Here is a 20583-nt window from a genome sequence, read left to right as displayed (position 1 = left end):
TTGAATCTGATGTATACTGGTTTTCGGGATAATCTGGGGTTCTACTGGTAGTTCATCGAGTAAAAGTCATGAAGATCTCAGTTAATAGGAAGCATTCATAGTATCACATTTTCATGAGGTCGAATTGGATGTCTAGTGTGTTCTAATAAAACCTGTGAAAAGATATAAATCTTTTAAAACCATAACGAAACCCTCCAACCAAACTCCATTATACAGTTCCTCAGAACTCGTCCATGGGGCTTACCCTAAGCACACATCAAAGGGAGCCAACCTAAGATATGTCTGGGGCCTATGGGCTTACCCAAGGATATCCTTAGGTCCGTAAGGTCTTACCAACTGGATCAGGGCTGTGCCTTCATACTCCAGAACCCTATCTATATAAAAATCCAATAGAAATCAATTTTAGCCATAAATCGTAATACCTAGATCGTGATCCATTAATATGTCATAACCATATTAATGAAATAAATCGTATAACTGATTTCCACTTGTACACCATAAGTAGATCCATGATTAACCCAAGGGAGTGCCTTGGGGCCTGAGAGCCTACCCAAGGATCACCTTAGCTCCGTAAGAAATTACCAGCTTGATCAGATTTGTACCTCCAGTATAGCCATATAATATACCAATAAAACAGTTCAAGTATAACCATTGTAACATAAAACCATGGTTCATAAACCAGTAGTTTTCATGATTCATAAATCGGGAAAATTCATATTTTTCGGTGAAAACCATAATCAGAGATCACATACCATGTTGCCATGGTTCATAAACCAGTAAATCATTACTTGCGTTAAAACTCATTTCAAAACATATAAAACTGTAATGTAGTACATATGGAACACACTAGAGGATCCAAGTATTTTTGAAAGGCATTTGGTAGTTATCAGGATGGATAGCATGAAACTGATGTCATTTGATTAGATTCTATGAACAAAGTCCTATTGAAAAGAACTGATTACTAACTGATCTAATCAGCCATTTAAAGTTGATACTTTAGAGTCTCACTATGTTTTATGTGCATCAGGAAAGTGTTCATGTATGACCGGAGTGATTTGAGCTGATAAGGGAGAAACGAAGTTTCAGGATAATTACCATTTATATTGATCGATTGGATTATCGAACAACTCGAGCTTAACAACTCCCAAAACTGATGCTTGTCTATTGGTCAATTCATTACCCTTCCATGGTATTCACTCTTTAATACCAAAAATTCTTGTCCATAGATCATCTTCAGAATCATCGCTGAATAGATTTTAAGGAAATGAACATATATTCCAATAGTCTTTATTTCATTTCCACATTGCAACAACATCAGGAATTTTTGACGTAATTAATTCTTGGTTCATAACCCATAGGGATGATACATCATGTAAGTTCATTCGAGTTTCCAAACTTATCCAAATCACTTACTTAATCCTCATTCATTGAGGTTATTAAGTTCGTTTAGTAGTCACTTCTATCCAGGTTACTTCAGAGTTTTCCAGAGTAATTCGGACGTTTATGAATTTTGGATACATAATGTACTTTTGTTTAGTTCAATTTGGTATTTGTGGTTGATTTGTCTAGCGAATATCCACTTCTTAGTACCAAATACGCTCTAAATTTGAGTTGAGCTAAGTACTTCTAGAATTATCATCGATCCAAACTTGAGGAGACGAACAATGATTCAAGTGGTATCTATGCCATTCAGGTACTAACATAGCATTAGCGTTGGTCGACTCACTTAGGCTATGTTCCATAACTTTTAATGGTAGTACTACACCCATGTTTATTTAGATTCCTTAATTAATCCAAGACATTTACTTAGTCTAGGCCATAAGGGTATTTTGGTGATTTTGGTGCTCAATGTTAATCCAATCATTTCAAAGCTTGAGGATATCCATTCATTCCTGTGCTTGGTGATATTCTTGATTCATTTACATTCCAGTGGTATTTTAGTCATTCTACATATACAGGGTAATTCAATCATTTCCTTTCGTCTGATCTTATTATTTAATTCCAACTTATCATCTATTTCAGTCCTTTCGAACAATTCTGACAAAATAGCACCCTCAATAAATTATTCTTCAAGTATTTACTCATAACTCGAGATTTTTCTGGTCAAGTGCCTTCTCAGATGTTACAAACAAGTTACCAGGAATTTTCTATACAAAGACAGGATCTTAATAATTAAATCTGTAATTTATCGCGTTAAGTACGAATCCTCAAAGTACTTTCTTATTCAGGGTCAACTCGGACTATTTTTACCCCTCAAGGGCATTTTCATAATTTCTTAATCAGATAATTTCGGTATTAAAACTCTTAATAATGATAATTATAATTTAGAGATTCTAGGGTTAATCTCTTTCCCGAATAATCTCTAAACTTTAAATTATCCCTTAACAAACTTCTAGTATCTTGTACAAGCCATTTTTGGTTTAGAAATCGGTTATCCATATTTCCTAAGCAAAACTAGTATTTTCTGTACACATCAGTAGTTTCATCATATCAATATGTCTTTAAAAATTCTTATCCAACTTCCAGAGTCAATTCTTATCCTTTTTACAACATAAGGGTATTTTCGTAATTTTATCTTATTGAAGTATTCTCATAAAATTATCGCTTAAACCATATTCGGTTAAAGTCCAACCATAATCAAACAGACATAATAGTCCAATCATATACATCCATGCACTTTTCCAATAACAATATGTTCTATAAAGCATAAAGAGGTAGTAATGTATTACCTCGATTTTTGTGTCATATTGATCGACCATTTAAACTCTATTCGAACACCCTCGATCTTTAATTCAACTTCCAATAATTCCTCAAATACATAACAATAGAAATTTCATCAAAACGGAGTTTTATTCTGAAAAACGATCGAATCGAGTGATAAATTAGTGAAAAACTGCTTACCGGATTCAAATTTGGCAAAACGGACCTCAAAAACGGACCCATGACATCAAAAAATGTTAGGATAGGTATACCCAAAAAAAGTCAACGATCGGTCAACGCCGGTCAACGGTCAACGTGGTCAACGGGTTGGGTCGGGCAGTCAGGTCGGGTCAAACCGATTGACTATTTAAAGTTGTCCACACGCGCCGGACATTGCCCTCGCGCAGGGGCGGCGCGTACGGTGGCCTGGGAGTCCCGAAAAATTCTGAAAAAATTTTCTAAAATTATTTTAAGTCATTTTGAGACACTTACCAAGCTCAGTTCACATTTTTGAATGGCAGAGAGCTCGATTTCGAAACATCGAAAACTTTGACTTCCTCACCCCTTCACGCGCAGCCGACGACGCAATTTAGTCCATTTTATATTAATATCAGCTTCACATTTTATAATTAATTTAATTTCATCCCTCATCAATGTGTGTTGCTTAATTTATTCAATTTTTTATTTCCAATTCCATGTTTATTCAATTTGTTACTTTATAAACATATATAAAGTAAAAAGTAAAAAAAAAAATGACATGTAAGATACTCTCGTTAGTATGAGTCGACTTGTTTAAAATAATTGGATTAAGAGTAATACCCTTCCATTTTAAAGTCATTGTGAGGAGACTATCTCAACTTATAAGAAAGTCACTTCCGATGATTTTAAAATGAAAGCGTATCCCACAAGTGAAACCTTAAAAAAATGATTCCACTTAAAAATTTAGGAACGAAAGAATGAGAAATGCTCGTCTATTTAAATTCTTCGGGAAAAGATCATTAGAACTTATAAAAGGTTTGATCTCGACTATAAAATTATAATTAATATTATAAACATAATAAAAAAGTATAGCCTAACAATATTATAAAAAAAAAATTTATGAATTTGACTATAACCATTATTTTAAAAAATTATTAATAGCTAATGTACTATTATAGTTTAATTATTAAAGGAAGTCAAAGAGTTTTATGCTAGATTTGTTGAGTCCGACACATTTTCAATAAAAAATATCATATTAACATTCAGGAGGACAAAAAAGAGTAAACTATAAATTTTAGGCTCCAACAATCAACGACGACAACAGTCGATGGCGACCTATGGTGACAATGGTGAGTGATGGCAAATGACGAGAGACTTTAATTGAACTTAGAGGTTAAATTTATATTTTTTTTCTAAATTTAGGTGTTAAAATAATGTCTTCTAAAATTTAAGGTCAAATTAGTATTCTATCTAAAGTTCATAGTACAAATTAAAAATTAACCCTCTTTTATTTGTGTACCATGTCCTAAACTAACATGAGTTAACAATCTATGATGCAACTAACAAAAATTTGATAAATAAATAACGTGATTGAGCGAAATGTAACTTTTTAATTTAATGAGTAAAAATGTAAATATGAAAGAAATATAATTAATCTTTTAAATAAATTTAATCAAATCATATACATAATGTTTTAAATTTAGATTGCTTTTAAAAAATATATCACATTTTATCGTTAAGATTTTCATTAAATTCAATATACCTATTATTTTTACATGTGTCAAAATGATAAACGGCATCTTGATACATATTTTCTTTCCATAATACTCTCAAACTCTTGCGTGTAAAAATCTTTAATCGATAACTATCATAACCTGCAGAACAATTTCCAATAATACCAAAACGAGTAACATTCTCCCCAGCATTTTCTGGATTTTTCTTGCCAAATTCCTTATCAGTGGCATCTTCTCGCATCAACAACGACAATCGTTAACAGTAAATACTTTTGATCGTAGAATCAATCAAATGAGACGTCAAAGAAATTGGTTCATATAGGATGGTGAGAGAAATATATTTTGAAATAAAATGATTATTATAATGTGAGAAAGACGGCAGAAGTACAATATATCTTCTTCATATTTTATGTGATTGGAACATATAAAATAAAAAACACATTATGGTCGTTAAAAAAGATATATTATGATTGTCGCGTCTTTCTAAAGATACAGTATGCTCTCAACTCTTCTCGATATAACTGTTACAATTATTCAATCGCAAAAGATATTTTCATTTGATCAATTTTATCCTTTAGGAACTAGAAGATTCTGAACAACTTTCTTTTTCATTTTGATTTTTTCTTGATATTTGATTTTGTTAACATTGGGGTAATTGGTTACCATTTTACCGGATTTAATATTTTTTCCTTTTTCTACGACTCATCAATCTAATGTTCGATTTTCCTCTAATCTAACTGTCCCTTTAAATTTTCTTGAGGATAAATTACACTCTTAATCTAAACTATCAATTTTAATTCATTTTATTACCTAAATTTTTATTTTTTTTAAATCATACTTAACATCTAGTTTTTAATTTATTTTAATATCCAGTTAAATTTAATGTTAAGTTTTGAAAAAATTTAAAAGTTTAGATATTAAAACATACAAAAATTGATAATTAAAGTACTAAAAATATTAAATTTTTAACGACATGTATTAAAATGAAACAAAAATTAAATATTAATTTTAATTTTAAAAAAACAAAAAATTAAACACTAAAACTAATTAAAATTAATAATTTAAATGCTAAATTACTCTTTTCCTTGTTTTAACTGTTCCCTGGCAGTCTTCTGGAAACACCCCGCATTCTCCCCCTTTTTGTTGAAGTTGATATTCACATTGTCTGATGTCAATATATATATATATATATATGATATTCACATTGTCGGCCGCTTCAAATCCAATAAAACCCAAAAGCTACACGCACAAGGCCGTCCTTCAAACCCTAGATCAGAGAAACAACATAAGATTATAACAACAGACAGTACCAGAAGCTGAAAGATGTTCTTCTTCTTCGTGGGCGGATTAGAGCAACAGGCAAGACAGGTGCTGAAATCAGGTGTGGGGAGGTGCATAAACTGTGGTTCCAGAGCTGATCTTGTGGAGTACGAGAAAGTGTTGAAGCTTTTCTTTGTGACTGTTTGGAGATGGTCAGGGACAGACCCACTCATGCACTGTAACAATTGCAAGCTTTTCTTCCCGCAGGATCTGTCTCTTCCGATTGATAGCACCACCGCATCTTCTGCCGTGACACAGACCCTGCGTTGTCGTTCCTGCGATAGGCTTGTTGAGCCTGAGTTCAGATTCTGCCCCTTTTGTGGGTCTGCTATCTGAAATATTCCCTTTCGTTGAATAATCTTTAGGTGGGTATAAGGGGTGTAGACTGGTTTTGTGATTCTGCTTGTTTATGTTCTTTCTTGTGTTGATTTAGTAAATGGGTTTTGTTTTTTATTTTCGAATTTGGCATTGTGCAATCAACGATTTAATTGTTGATTTCAGATGAAGAGAAAAGCCAAGGAATCACCTTTCTAGTTTGTATCTATAACAGGCAAGAAATATTGTTTATGCTTTGGCAACATCTTCTCGGGAGCTCGACGACTAAAAAATGTGTCATCGATTAAATAAGTGATCGGATAAAATTTAGATCGATTATGTTATATCATTTAACTGAAAATATTATTAAGTACAATAACATATTAGGTAGCGCTTATATAATGTAATAAGTAGCGTTTATATAATGTAATAGGTAGCGCTTATATAATAAAATAGCATTTAACCGAAAATATTATCAAATACAATAACATATTAGGTAGCGCTTATATAATGTAATAGGTAGCACTTATATAATAAAATAACATTTAACCGAAAATATTATCAAGTACAATAACAGATTAGGTAGCGTTTATATAATATAATAGGTAGCATTTATATTGACTTATTTTCTAAGTAAACCGGTATATTTATACCAGTAAAATTACAAATTTACTTATTGCATTATAATTATCGGTTTCGATGTTTTTTAGATCGATACAATTTTAAATGTATCGACACTTTATGCATGCACCTCGTTGGCCATTCATTCTGGAAAAAGTATCGACACAAACTTAAAAAGTGTCGATAAATTATTTAGACATATTTTCTCATAAAACCGGTATATTTATATCGGGTACATTGTAAATTTACCTATCACATTGTAATTATCGGTTTCGATGTTTGTGGGATCGATACTTTTAATAAATGTATCGACATTTTATGTGAGCACCCCGTTTGACATTCATTATTGACAAAAAGTATCGACACAAATTTAAATAGTATCGATACTTTATGCTGACATATTTTCTTATAAAAATGATATATTTATACCAGTTACATTGTAAATTTATCTATTACATTATAATTATTGGTTTCGATGTTATTGGGATCAATACTTTTAATAAATGTATCGACACTTTATATTCTTAACAATAAGTATCGACACAAATTCAAAAAGTGTCGATACATTATCTTGACATGTTTTTTAATTAACCGGTGTATTTATACCAGTTACATTGTTAATTTACCTATTATATTATAATTATTGGTTTCGATGTTTTTGGGATCGATACTTTTAGAAAATATATCGACACCTATTTAGCTAGTTATTGTACATACATAAATATGTCCTGCGAATTTAATGTTGTAATATTATTAAGTACAATAACATATTAGGTAGCGCTTATATAATGTAATAGGTAACGTTTATATAATGTAATAGGTAGCGCTTATATAATAAAATAGTATTTAACCGAAAATATTATCAAGTACAATAATATATTAGGTAGCGCTTATATAATGTAATAGGTAGCACTTATATAATAAAATAACATTTAACCGAAAATATTATCAAGTACAATAACATATTATGTAGCGCTTATATAATGTAATAGGTAGCATTTATATTGACCTATTTTCTAAGTAAACCGGTATATTTATACCAGTAAAATTGTAAATTTACCTATTATATTATAATTATCGGTTTCGATGTTTTTTAGATCGATACAATTTTAAATGTATCGACACTTTATGCATGCACCTCGTTGGCCATTTATTCTTGAAAAAAGTATCGACACAAACTTAAAAAGTGTCGATACATTATTTAGACATATTTTCTCATAAAACCGGTATATTTATATCGGGTACATTGTAAATTTACCTATCACATTGTAATTATCGGTTTCGATGTTTGTGGGATCGATACTTTTAATAAATGTATCGACATTTTATGTGTGCACCCCGTTTGGCATTCATTATGGACAAAAAGTATCGACACAAATTTAAATAGTGTCGATACTTTATGCTGACATATTTTCTTATAAAAATGATATATTTATACCAGTTACATTGTAAATTTACCTATTACATTATAATTATTGGTTTCGATGTTATTGGGATCAATAATTTTAATAAATGTATCGACACTTTATATTCTTAACAATAAGTATCGACACAAATTCAAAAAGTGTCGATACATTATCTTGACATGTTTTCTAATTAACCGGTATATTTATACCGGTTACATTGTTAATTTACCTATTATATTATAATTATTGGTTTCGATGTTTTTGGGATCGATACTTTTAGAAAATGTATCGACACCTATTTAGCTAGTTATTGTACATACATAAATATGTCCTGCGAATTTAATGTTGTACTCACCCTTCAACTACCACTACTAATACCACATCCTATTGAAAGCACGACTAAAACATGTTCAATGAACCTTTACATACATCTCCATTAACTCCGGGACCACTGAACTTGCACAAAATTTTTTTTGCCATGGATCATACTGATGCAGACAATGTTAAGCCAACTGAGGAATGCCATGAAGTACATAATGTTGATGAATCTGATAGATTGGTTGTTCAGCTCTTCTCTTCACGTAATCAAGCTTGGTACTTTTACAAGGGATTCGCACGAGAACATGGGTTTAGTGCACGTAAGGGAACAACACGACTTGACGTGGAAAGGAATGTGAAGACACAAGAATTTTGTTGTTCCAAAGAAGGGTTTCAAGTATCAAAAGTTAATATTGTTGATCTTCAACGTGCTCATAGGTCAGTCACAAGAACAGGATGCAAGGCTAGAATCATAGTTATAGCAATAAATACAAACGATCAGTGGGTTATAAGTAAGTCTTATCAGAAAAATAATCATGCATTGTGCACACCTGCTATGACACCATTTATGCGTTCTAATAGAGCTGTAAGTAAGGCTGATATCGATGAGGCAACAACATTGAAACAGGTCGGTGTTGGAACGTCACAAGTAATGAACTATTTAACGCAGCAAGCATGAGGCTATCATAATGTTGGATTTACAATAACGACATGTACAATGAACTTCAAAGAGGTAAAGCAAAGGAAATCGTCGATGGAGATATGAATGCGCTTATTGCTTACTTTGATTATAAGAAACATGACGATCCCGAGTTTTTATGACATACTCGGTAGACGAATCAGGGGCATTGCATAATCTTATTTGGTCGGATTCTAGATTGAGATCAGATTACACATGCTTCGGTGATGTAATTGCGTTCGACACAATGTACAAAGATAATTTGTATGGTCGACCAATTATGCCTATTATCGATGTCAATCATCACCATAATACAATTGTGTTTGCCACTACAATAATCGCTGAGGAGACGTCTCAATCTTTCGAGTGGGTGCTACAGAATTTTTTAGAAGCCATGATGAATAAATCTCCTATTTCAGTTGTCACCGATAGGGATAGGGCAATGCAGAGGGATATCAAATCTGTTATCCCTTATACTAAGCACAGATTATGTTCTTGGCATCTTTCTCGCAATGCACAAGCTAACATTGGTGACCCAAAATTTACAGCACCATTCTCAAAATACATGGCTTCCTAGTGGACAACTGAGGAATTTGATATTCAATGGCGTTCGGTTGTTTCAGAATTTAACATTGAAAAGCATCCATGGGTGATTGAGAAGGGAAATACTCGACACTTATGGGCACAAACATATCTAACTGGTCATTTCTTTGTCATATTCGCTCAACACAAAGATGCGAGTCTATGAATGCTTCACTCGTGATTGCATTGAAACACAAGAAGACATATTTAGATGTTATTCGTGCAATTGAAGATGGGATTAGTATAATGTGTATGAACGAGTTGAAAGCGAATTACTTAAGTTCCCAGACGAAGCCCTTCCAGATCACAAAATTGGTCGACCTTGAAAGTCATGCTACTGAGATTTTTACCCGCGAATCTTTTCGTTCGTTCTAAGATGAACTTCAACGGGAGGCATTGTACTGGATTCAGGAAGAGATTCAGTCCTTATCAGATGAATGTCAACATTATATTTTGACAAAGTACAAAAAAATAATAGGAAATTTGAAATTAGTTTTGATTCTCGTACGGAAATCTTAAATTGCTCCTGCAGAAAATTCGAGATCGTTGGACTTCTGCGTCGCCATCAACTTCACATTTTGAAGCACTTGGATTACACATATTTTCCCGGGACTTTGATTCAAAATATGTGGACTAAGGATGTGAAGGCTTCTGCACCCAATTTTGTTGACTTGAATGTGCCTCCAGAAGTGATGCAAATGGCAAGGTTCGCTGCTCTACGTTCAACGTCAAGTAGGTTTTGCTACATTGCATCAAAGACAGACGCGTCTTTCAAAACCGTAAGAGATGAGATGAAAAGACTAACAGAAGAATTTAAAAACTCATTTGGTTTGAATGATTCAGTCAACCAGAGCAGTGTAGTAAACAACGTTTGCAACCTTCAACGAAAACAAAGCAAGCGAAAAGAAGTATCGAAAAACAAGGTCGAGAAGAAAATTAGGCGATGTGGGTACTACAACGGTGAGGGACATAACAAACTAACATGCAAGTCAAGCTCAGTTTGAATACAAGCACACAGCCTACATCAAATAATTTTTTTGAAGACGGAATAGAATGGCCATTCAGTCCCGCACGTGATGACAACGATCTCCATATATCATAAGTATCAACATGACTCCTACTCTGTATAAGAAACATGTACAATAACCTATTGCTAACTTTTCTCATCTCATACATAATTACATATAATTATTAAAGAACTGTTTTATTCAGTTATTGAAGAATTATTCTTAATTTTATATAAGGATAGTTGTTATGATATACGTTCATGTTTCGGGACCAATTAGTTAGATGCATGCAGTAGCCTATATCCTCGAGGAAGAGCACAAGAAATCTGGCACTTAAATATTTACCAAGAGAAGTAGCTTTTGCTCTGCATGAAGACTAAACCTAGAATCAACTTTGCAATTATGCTTATCATGCTAAAGAGAACCTGCTGAATAATAGGATTTGCACACAACTGCAAGAATTTTAAACACTAAACCCAACTCCTCACATGGAAAATTATGCAACAGAGATGTCAGGATTTCCCATAAAATGATTGACATGTCTTTTGCATAATTTTCCATGTGAGTAGTTGGGTTTAGGGTTTAAAATGCTTACAGTTGTGTGCAAATCCTATTATTCAGCAGGTTCTTTTTCAGCATGATTGCAAAGTTGATTCTAGGTTCGGTCTTCATGTAGAGCAAAAGCTACCGCTCTTGGTAAATCTTTAAGTGCCAGATTTCTTATGCTCTGCCTCGAGGATATAGGTTACTGCATGCATCTAACTAATTGGTCCCGAAACGTGAACGTATATCATAACAACTATTCTTATATAAAATTAAGAACAATTCTTACTGGTCGCTTTTGATTTTCTTCAATATTGATACGATGGGGCTCCATTTGAAGGTCATCATCTTCGCGAACAAAGATTGAACTTTCAACCTATAACCATTCAAAAACATCAAACTTTAAAACCTAACCCCTCTTTTCAAAGACTAACATTCTAAAAAATTAGGGTTTCGACAACATACCTATCGAACACGTGAAGGGAAAAAAAGTGTCTAATCTGGAAATCAATACCCTAGCATTTGATAAATTTACATGAATAATTGATCGTAACCGTTATGAACGCTGGTATTCGTCGAAGTGGAAGAGAAGAGAAGCTTTAGGGTTTGTCGATTTAGGGTTTGTATAGCGTTACATATAAATAATGAAGGAAAAAACGCGTAATTTAAAACATATCGACATAAATTTAAAAGTGTTGATATACTATATTAACCTATTTTCTCATAAAACCGGTATATTTATACCAGTTACATTATAAATTTACCTATTACATTATACTTTTCGGTTTCGATGTTTTTTGGATCGATATTTTTTTATTAATGTATCGACACTTTATGCGTGCACTCCGCTTTGCATTCATTCTGGAAAAAATGTATCGACACAAATCTAAAAAGTGTCGATACATTATGCTCACCTATTTTCTCATAAAATCGGTATGCTTATACCAGTTACATTGTAAATTTGCGTATTATATTATAATTATCGGTTTCGATGTTTTTGAGATCGATACTTTTTAAAAATGTATCGACACTTTATGCTTGCACCCCGTTTGGCATTCATTATGGACAAAATGTATTGACACAAATTTAAACAGTGTCGATACATTATGTATACCTATTTTCTCATAAAACCGATATATTTATACTGGTTACATTGTATATATACCTATTACATTATAATTTTCGGTTTCGATGTTTTTTGGATCGATACAATTTTAAATGTATCGACACTTTTATGTGTGAAGCTCGTTGAGCAAAGGCTCGGACAAAAAGTATCGACACAAATTTATAAGTTGTCGATACTTTATGCTGGCCTATTTGCTCATAAAATCGGTATATTTATACCAATAACATTATAAATTTACCTATTACATTATAATTTTCGGTTTCGATATTTTTTGGATCGATACTTTTTATAAATGTATCGACACTTTATGGGAAACTTTAAGTTTGGAAACTTTATGTGTCGATACATGTTTGTAAGTTACTGATATTCCTGAGTAGGAATAATCAATGATAACATGCATATTAGCTAAGTTAATAAGTTTTGAAAAAGGTAAGTTGTTACCTTATAAATGAAATTTGAAACACTCTCGATGCTTCCATTGAGTAAGTTGTTGTTTGGATGGAACAAAGGCTCGGGCTAATATTTATAGTGGAGCCGAAATTTATATTGAAATTCAAACTCAAATTGAAATTTAAATTCAAACTCCAATTACATATGAAATGAATTTGAAATGCAGTGTTAAATTGAACATGAAAATTACATAATTGATTCATATTGTTCAAGTAACATGCGTTATGAACCATCAAGCAGATAAAAGACAATATTGATTGAGTTAAAAGCTGAGTTGTGAGTTGATGGGGTTGTCACACTTGTCACATAGTGGGAATAAAGTACTCACATGGAAGATATAGATAAATTGTTTTGTTATGCACAGCTCATCCCATCCGAATGAAAATATACACACAATATAATCAAACCAAAACATACATACACAATAAATTTATACATAACAATGTTCAAATAATGTTCCCACAACGAAATTAATCCGATGAAAAAGGGTTATTTCTAACGAAGTCTGGAATATTAAGCGCCTTCAATAAATTTTCCAAATACTCTCGTATGTTACCGCCTTTTTCTGAGGACATATATAAATAATTTCAATTATCAAAACTAATGAGGTGCAATTTTACTAACAATAAACTAATTTCGCATAAGCAGGAATAAATTTTTGTCATACCTAGAGCATTGTCGCCCGAATGGGAAGCAGCGTCAAAGAAATGTGGACATATGTAATTGTATTTCTATATAAACACATAAATTGTTAATCAATCAATGTATGAACACCTGTTTAACTGGAAAAACATATTGCATAAATGTAACTTACCGGATTATAAATCATTTTTTCCGGTGAATCATCGACCAACAGTGTATTTAGGTCGTTAAAATAAGGAAACGCGTTCCAAACATCATTGAGATCTTTACAGTAGGTAACATTATCGTATGTTTTGCAATTTTCTTGATCCTATTCACAAACAGTCGAACATAAATATGTAGGAATCATATACAAATAAAAGTCAACAAACTGTAATGACATTCATATTACCCAAGTAAATAGAAAATGGTCAGACAACAAAGGTAGTTTCTCAAGTACAGGGTCAATGTTATGCATGAGATTGTAATCAAGTTTGAATGTTAACATTTAATTCTATATTAACGATTTTGGCTATAGTAATTCAATTGCTCAACAGTTCTAACCTCATATTGGAAGACCAAATGGCAATAACAAAATTGTCTACACAAAAATGCATAAATTCATATAATCATGTTCTAAGGACAACATCTACAACATGAAGAAAATAAGATTAAAGTTCTACGCTTATATGTTAAAATAATAGATAGAAAAGAACAAAATTAAAACCTTTTGGATGTCTTGGGAAGTAGGCAAGGACACCATTGTCATAAAAAATTACAAGTTTTCTTGCAGGCGGCGTTGCAGACATGATATACTTGTTTGGATCATCATCATAATTATCATCATCATCTTCATCGTCATCTTCATTGACCTCTTGGTTGTCCACATCTATTAAAAGAAAATAAAATACATTTCAGAACGTGTAAATATTTAGAAACATAAATAATTAATTACCTAACTCATTTGATGTCGTTGACATAATTTGTCACGCAACATGGAGACTTCATCGCGCAATGATGAAATATCGGCTCACATTCCACTCACAAGGGAATCAATATGCTCCCAAAAATTGACCATGTATTCCATCACCGTCTTAATTGTGATATCCTCTCCAACTGGAGCTTCTTCCATCATTACGTCTCCAATTGGTTGGTCGTATTCATGGCCAATGGGGTCCATTTTCTCCATCTCTTGATCTAATCTGACATCCTTGACACGCTTCCAACAGACTTTTTCAACAAAATCATATCCCACTTTTTTAATAAATAAAATGTCAATCTTGCGGGTTAATCGAACAGGGGCGTCATGCGAAAAATCAACTTCTTTCTTATTAAACAGATGGGTGATGACACATCCATATGGTAGTGAAGTTGAAATTGTTGCTCCCTTTGTGACCATATATACAATTGTATTAAATATCAGTTTAGCAATGTTTGGAGCCGTTTTGGATTTATACTTTGTTATCCACCAATAATCGTTATCTCGAAGCGTTGAATGTTTTCCCCCAGTAGGCCGAATATACCAAGTGAGCATTTTGTGAAATACTCTCGACTCTACATCTAGGTGAATTGGGCTATTTCTAGCAACCCGTTGTATTGTAGTATCTAAATCATTTTCATCTGAATCCCCTTTATTCTTGACACCTAGACCCTCCGCAATAGTATCTGGATATATATATATATATATATATATATATATATATATATATATATATCATTCCCCATGACATTGATATTAATTCCTATTATATTAGTCTTATTAGGCTCGTGCTGTAAAGAAGCATTGTTATAGAAGACTCTAACTAGGATGGGGTAATATTTTAGTTCTACACCAATGAATTCAAGCCAACCCCAAGATGTAAATATGGATTTAAAACTAAATGCATATTTATCATTGAACAAGAAACCCAGGTCAATGACACGTTCGGGACGAATCTTCCTTACTTTAAAACTCCTCTGTCATATTTCTTTCTCCGTATCAGATCTAAAGTTCAAAGTTTCAAACGACCTGATTTCCTCAGAAGAAATGATTGATTGAGAAGGAGGTTGTGGATGAGAAGACCTGGGTTGAGAAGAGCTTTGAGAAAGACCACACTTCTGACGCTGACATTTTAGAGCCATTTTGGGTGTGGATGCTGTTACATTGGAACACAAACATATTCAGCAAAAAAACTTTAATCTAGAAATCAATCAAACCCATAAAATATCGATAAATTTACTTGAATATCTGATCGTCACTGTTATGAGAACGCTGGTATTCATCAGAGAGGAAGAGTTCTTTTTTGCCTTTAGGTTTAGGGTTTGTCGATTTGGAGTTTGTATCGATTATAATCTATAAATAATGAAGAGGGAAAAACACGCGATTTTTAAAATGGTATCGACGCAAATTTAACAATTGTCGATACTTTATGTTGACTTATTTTCTCATAAAACTGGTATATTTATACTGGTTACATTGGAAATTTACCTATTACATTATAATTATCGGTTTCGATGTTTTTGGGATCGACACTTTTTAAAAATGTATCGACACTTAATGGGTGCACCCTTTTGGCATTCCTTCTGGACAAAAAGTATCGACACAAATTCCATAAGTGTCGATACATTTTCTAGACCTATTCTCGCATAAAACCGGTATATTTATACCGGTTACATTGAAAAATCACCTATTACATTATAATCATGGGTTTCGATGTTTCTGGGATCAATACTTTTTATAAATGTATCGACACTTTATGCGTGCACCGTTTTTTTGGGCATTCATCTGGACAAAATGTATCGACACAAAATTAAAAAGTGTCGATACATTATGTAGACCTATTCTCACATAAAACTGATATATTTATACCGGTTACATTACAAAATTACCTATAACATTATAATTATAGGTTCAATGTCTCTGGGATCGACACTTTTTAAAAATGTATCGACACTTTATGCGTTCACTATTTTGGGCATTCATTCTGGACAAAAAGTATCAACACCAATTTCAAATGTGTAGATACATTATGTAGACCTATTCTCACATAAAACATGTATATTTATACCGGTTACATTGAAAAATTACCTATTACATTATAATCATGGGTTTCGATGTTTCTGGGATCGATACTTTTTATAAATGTATCGACACTTTATGCATGCACCATTTTTTTGGGAATTCATTCTGGACAAAATGTATTGACACAAAATTAAAAAGTGTCGATACATTATGTAGACCTATTCTCACATAAAACATGTATATTTATACCGTTTACATTACAAAATTACCTATTACACTATAATTATGGGTTCGATGTCTCTGAGATCGACACTTTTTATAAATGTATCGACACTTTATGCGTTCACCATTTCGGGCATTTATTCTGGATAAAAAGTATCAACACAAATTTCAAAATCGATACATTTTATTACAAAATTACCTATTACATTATAATTATGTGTTTCGATGTTTTTGGGATCAATACTTTTTATAAATGTATCGATACATCTGCTTACCTATTTTTTGGAAACTTTACGTTTGGGAACTTTACATTTGGGAACCATACTGGACAAAATGTTGGAAACAAATCTTTGTGTTTATTAAGTTTGTCATTGAAAAAGTATATTTTTACCACCTACATTGTAAATTTACCTGTTACTTGAAAGTTATTGAATTTTGTAGTTATTGTACATACCTTCAATATGGAATGGCCATTCAGTGCCGCACATAATGACAATTATGATGACATTTGGAATAATGCAGACAACAATCTCCATATATCATAAGTATCAACATGACTCTTACTGTGTATAAGAAACATGTACAACAACCTACTGCTAACTTTTCTCATCTCATACATAATTACATTCACATACATTATTCACTCTCTTAGCATCATAATTATAATTTACATAATTTCCTTTCATACATACCAATCTCTTAGCATCATTCACTCTCTGTTTAGCTGCTTCAGATGTAAACAAACTATCATATATTGTTGCAACACGATCTACCATATCCAACACCAACAGATACCAATGTGAATTATGATAGTTTATTGTGAACATGATCTGCAACAAATTTCACACCCAATTTGACAAAATTCAACATTCTATATCCGAAAACATCATTTGCAATTCGTATGGTGTCTTACCTTCTCATAGTCGGTGAATTTCACATAGTTACCCAATATGGGACCCCAAAAGCTAGCAATATCCTCAACTATTACTTTGTTGTTGGCATCCAACGCCTGTTGCTGCAATTACGTGACAATCATTATTAATTTACCGTCTATAACACTACTTTTCAACATTTATTAATTTAACTCACCGCTAAGTGGTATGGAGGGTAGCCAATCCTTCGGAGTGACTTTTTTGAATAGTAACATACTGTCCAGGCAAGAAAATCAATAACCTAACAAAATTAATTACACAATCAGAATATATTCAATAGGTTTTAAAATTTTGTACTTGTTACTTACCACACCGTCAACCCATTCTGTAGGCTTCAACGTTGCAAAGTCGGATACACTAGCGAATTGATTTCCCATTGAGATTGCAGAACATCTGTATGAATCATTAGGATTAATATCTTTGTCATGAAATATTTAAATATCACTCACAAAGCAATATATTTCACTAACCTCGATTCTAACTCACTATTCCATAAATAATCACAAATTGTAGCTTCGAGGTCATCAATTCCGCTTGGAATATCCGCTTTTTCAACCTATAATTTTGCATACAAATATTCGTCACAACAATATGATAAAGATCACATTAAGTTTTATTTTATTCAACTTACCTTCTGCTTCTTCTTCTGTGGTGTAGGACATTCTGAATCCAAATCTGCATCTATAACACTCTCTGGTGTATAGATCACATCGACATCATTCCTCCTCATTTCCTCCATCTTTTCTTCTTCCTCCATCTTTTCTTCTTCCTCCATCTTTTCTTCTTCATATTTTTTCAGTTCATCGTATTTTTACTCTACATAGATCTTCATCTCTTTTATTTCACCCTTCAGTTTTCCCTTCATCCAAGTATTCATCAACCACCCCCTACACCCCCGTAAGTTCACTCCTCAATTCCACAACCTCCTTCACCACTCCATCAATTTTTCCACCCATCACCATCTTAAGTTCACCCCTCAACACCTGAACTTCTTTCACCACTTCACCCCTCAACACCTCAACTTCTTTTACCACTCAATCTATTTTTCCTTCCACTTCCCCCTTATGCCTCTCAAGTGTCTCTTCAATTCTCTCAAGTTTCTCTTCGACTATTGATTGTCTTTGCATGATATCAAATTGGATTTTTTTATATCAGCCAATTCATACATCAAAATGTCAAATTTACTCTGTTTTCCCTCACCGTCATCCCCCAATACAACTATCTCTTCTTTCTTCTCCTCTGCCTCCTTGCCAATAACCTTCAAAATTAAATTACAATAATAAGACATTGATTATATTCTTAATATTATTTAATTACATTTATTACCCTTTCTTGGTTTACAACTTCGCCATCACTCTAACCACCTCTTCCTTGCCCCATGCACGAAAACATGCCACTTCGGTTCTTTCATAAGCCGGCACTACCTCACAGCCCGACCAAAAATCGAACAGTGCAACCTGCATTTATAATAAAATTTATAATTTTATATAATAACTATACTATCATTTTATATAAAAAACAAAAAAATTCTTCAACTCATTTACCTCTAAGATTGCTATGCACCCTTTCAGGTATCTATGGCTGCCCTTTTTAAAGGTGATTATTGATTCAATCAATCTCGAATTGACATATTCAGCTCAATTGAATTCACCCTTCAAGCCTTCATCACAAATGAGCTTCATATAGTCCTTGTTCGTTGACGTATCACCCGTTGAACAAAGAAAGATCCCGACAAGGTACAATAGAACGCGGGCCTTCAGCTCATCCCTCCGTAAGATCCACTTTTGATTTCCTCTTCAAGTTTAGCATATGTCACCTTCTGCTTCAAACTATATTTGGAGGCAAGTGCTTTCCAGTTCTTACTCTTAGAGACTTCTACAACACTTTTGCCTTCATTTGCTACCCCCAAGATGGCTGCAGCATATGGGATCCCCAGAGGAAATGAAAAATCACCATATTTAGCAATACATTATTTGACATCAAATTGCGCCATCAAGGATCGACACAATTCCCTCCGAATAGGCTGATCCCTTACTCCTACCAATGATCCAAACCCCATTTCTCACAGCATATTCAACTAACCCTTCTCCTTAAGGTGTTTAATTAATGAATTCACCCTTTTAATGATGCACCTTGTTGACACTTCCTACATTTTTTTATAATATATAATGTTATAGTTCTTATATATTTTGTATCAACGTATACAAGTTTAATGAATACCTTCTTTTCATGTGCTTTCCTCCATTCTTTGTATTCTTCACTATCCATCTTTGACTGTGCGATGTAAGGTTCCTTATCAGTATCACTCATCGAATTCTATTTCTCCAACACATTATTTCTCACCTAATATTAAGCATAAACGTTTCTTAATCAATACATTAATGCTAAATAATACTCAATGTCAATTTTAATTTATATACCGAACCGATGTGTTCGCCACCTTCTTTTATCCTTTGGCAATCGGTCATACTGTCAATATTTAAAATTTGTAATCAATTTAAAGTTCTTAAATACTTTAATCCAATTACCATCTCAACAATAATAACATAAAGACATTGATACTTACTAGAAGTACATATATCCACCCTTTGGTTGCTTTCGAGTCTCGGCCTCAATTTCAAAGTCATCTGCGCCACCAACAATATTTCCACCCATTGACTCCATTTTTCCTTCAATATCAGTTTACGGTAATCAAAATCAAATACTTGTTACATACACTTTATTCAATATACAAATATATATAATTACTCTTGTGGTAAAACGGTTTTCTTCAAAAGAATTTGAATGGCCACTACAAAATGTGTCGACATATTTATACAACATAAAATATCATTTTCTACCTATAATATTATATACAGGTATCCATACTTATTTTCTACCTATAATATTATATAATCGGCCCCAAATCCTTTTTGGCTTCGATTCAAAATCCCCAAACCAAACCCAAAAACCTTAATCCCTATTTCCTTCAAACAAGTGGGAACACTCAATACTCCAAGTATCGGCACATTTATTCAACCTATAATAT

At 32.8% G+C, this 20583-nt stretch overlaps 1 protein-coding gene across 1 annotated transcript; it reads left to right on the top strand.

Moving 5' to 3' along the window:
- Nucleotides 1-5612: 5612 nt before the first annotated feature.
- Nucleotides 5613-19342, top strand: LOC120212210. The gene is made up of 3 exons (XM_039210600.1): nt 5613-5650; nt 5716-6081; nt 19332-19342. Exon 2 carries the CDS (start codon nt 5736-5738, stop codon nt 6066-6068), a length of 333 nt encoding a protein of 110 aa, XP_039066531.1. The 5' UTR covers nt 5613-5650; nt 5716-5735; the 3' UTR covers nt 6069-6081; nt 19332-19342.
- Nucleotides 19343-20583: the final 1241 nt, after the last annotated feature.

This window comes from Hibiscus syriacus, unplaced genomic scaffold (assembly GCF_006381635.1).
Source record: "Hibiscus syriacus cultivar Baekdansim isolate YM2019G1 unplaced genomic scaffold, ASM638163v2 tig00110007_pilon, whole genome shotgun sequence".
In the NCBI taxonomy this organism is placed as follows: domain Eukaryota; kingdom Viridiplantae; phylum Streptophyta; class Magnoliopsida; order Malvales; family Malvaceae; genus Hibiscus; species Hibiscus syriacus.
The sequence above is the reverse complement of the archived record's forward strand: the minus strand, read 5'-3'. Positions and strand labels throughout refer to the sequence as shown.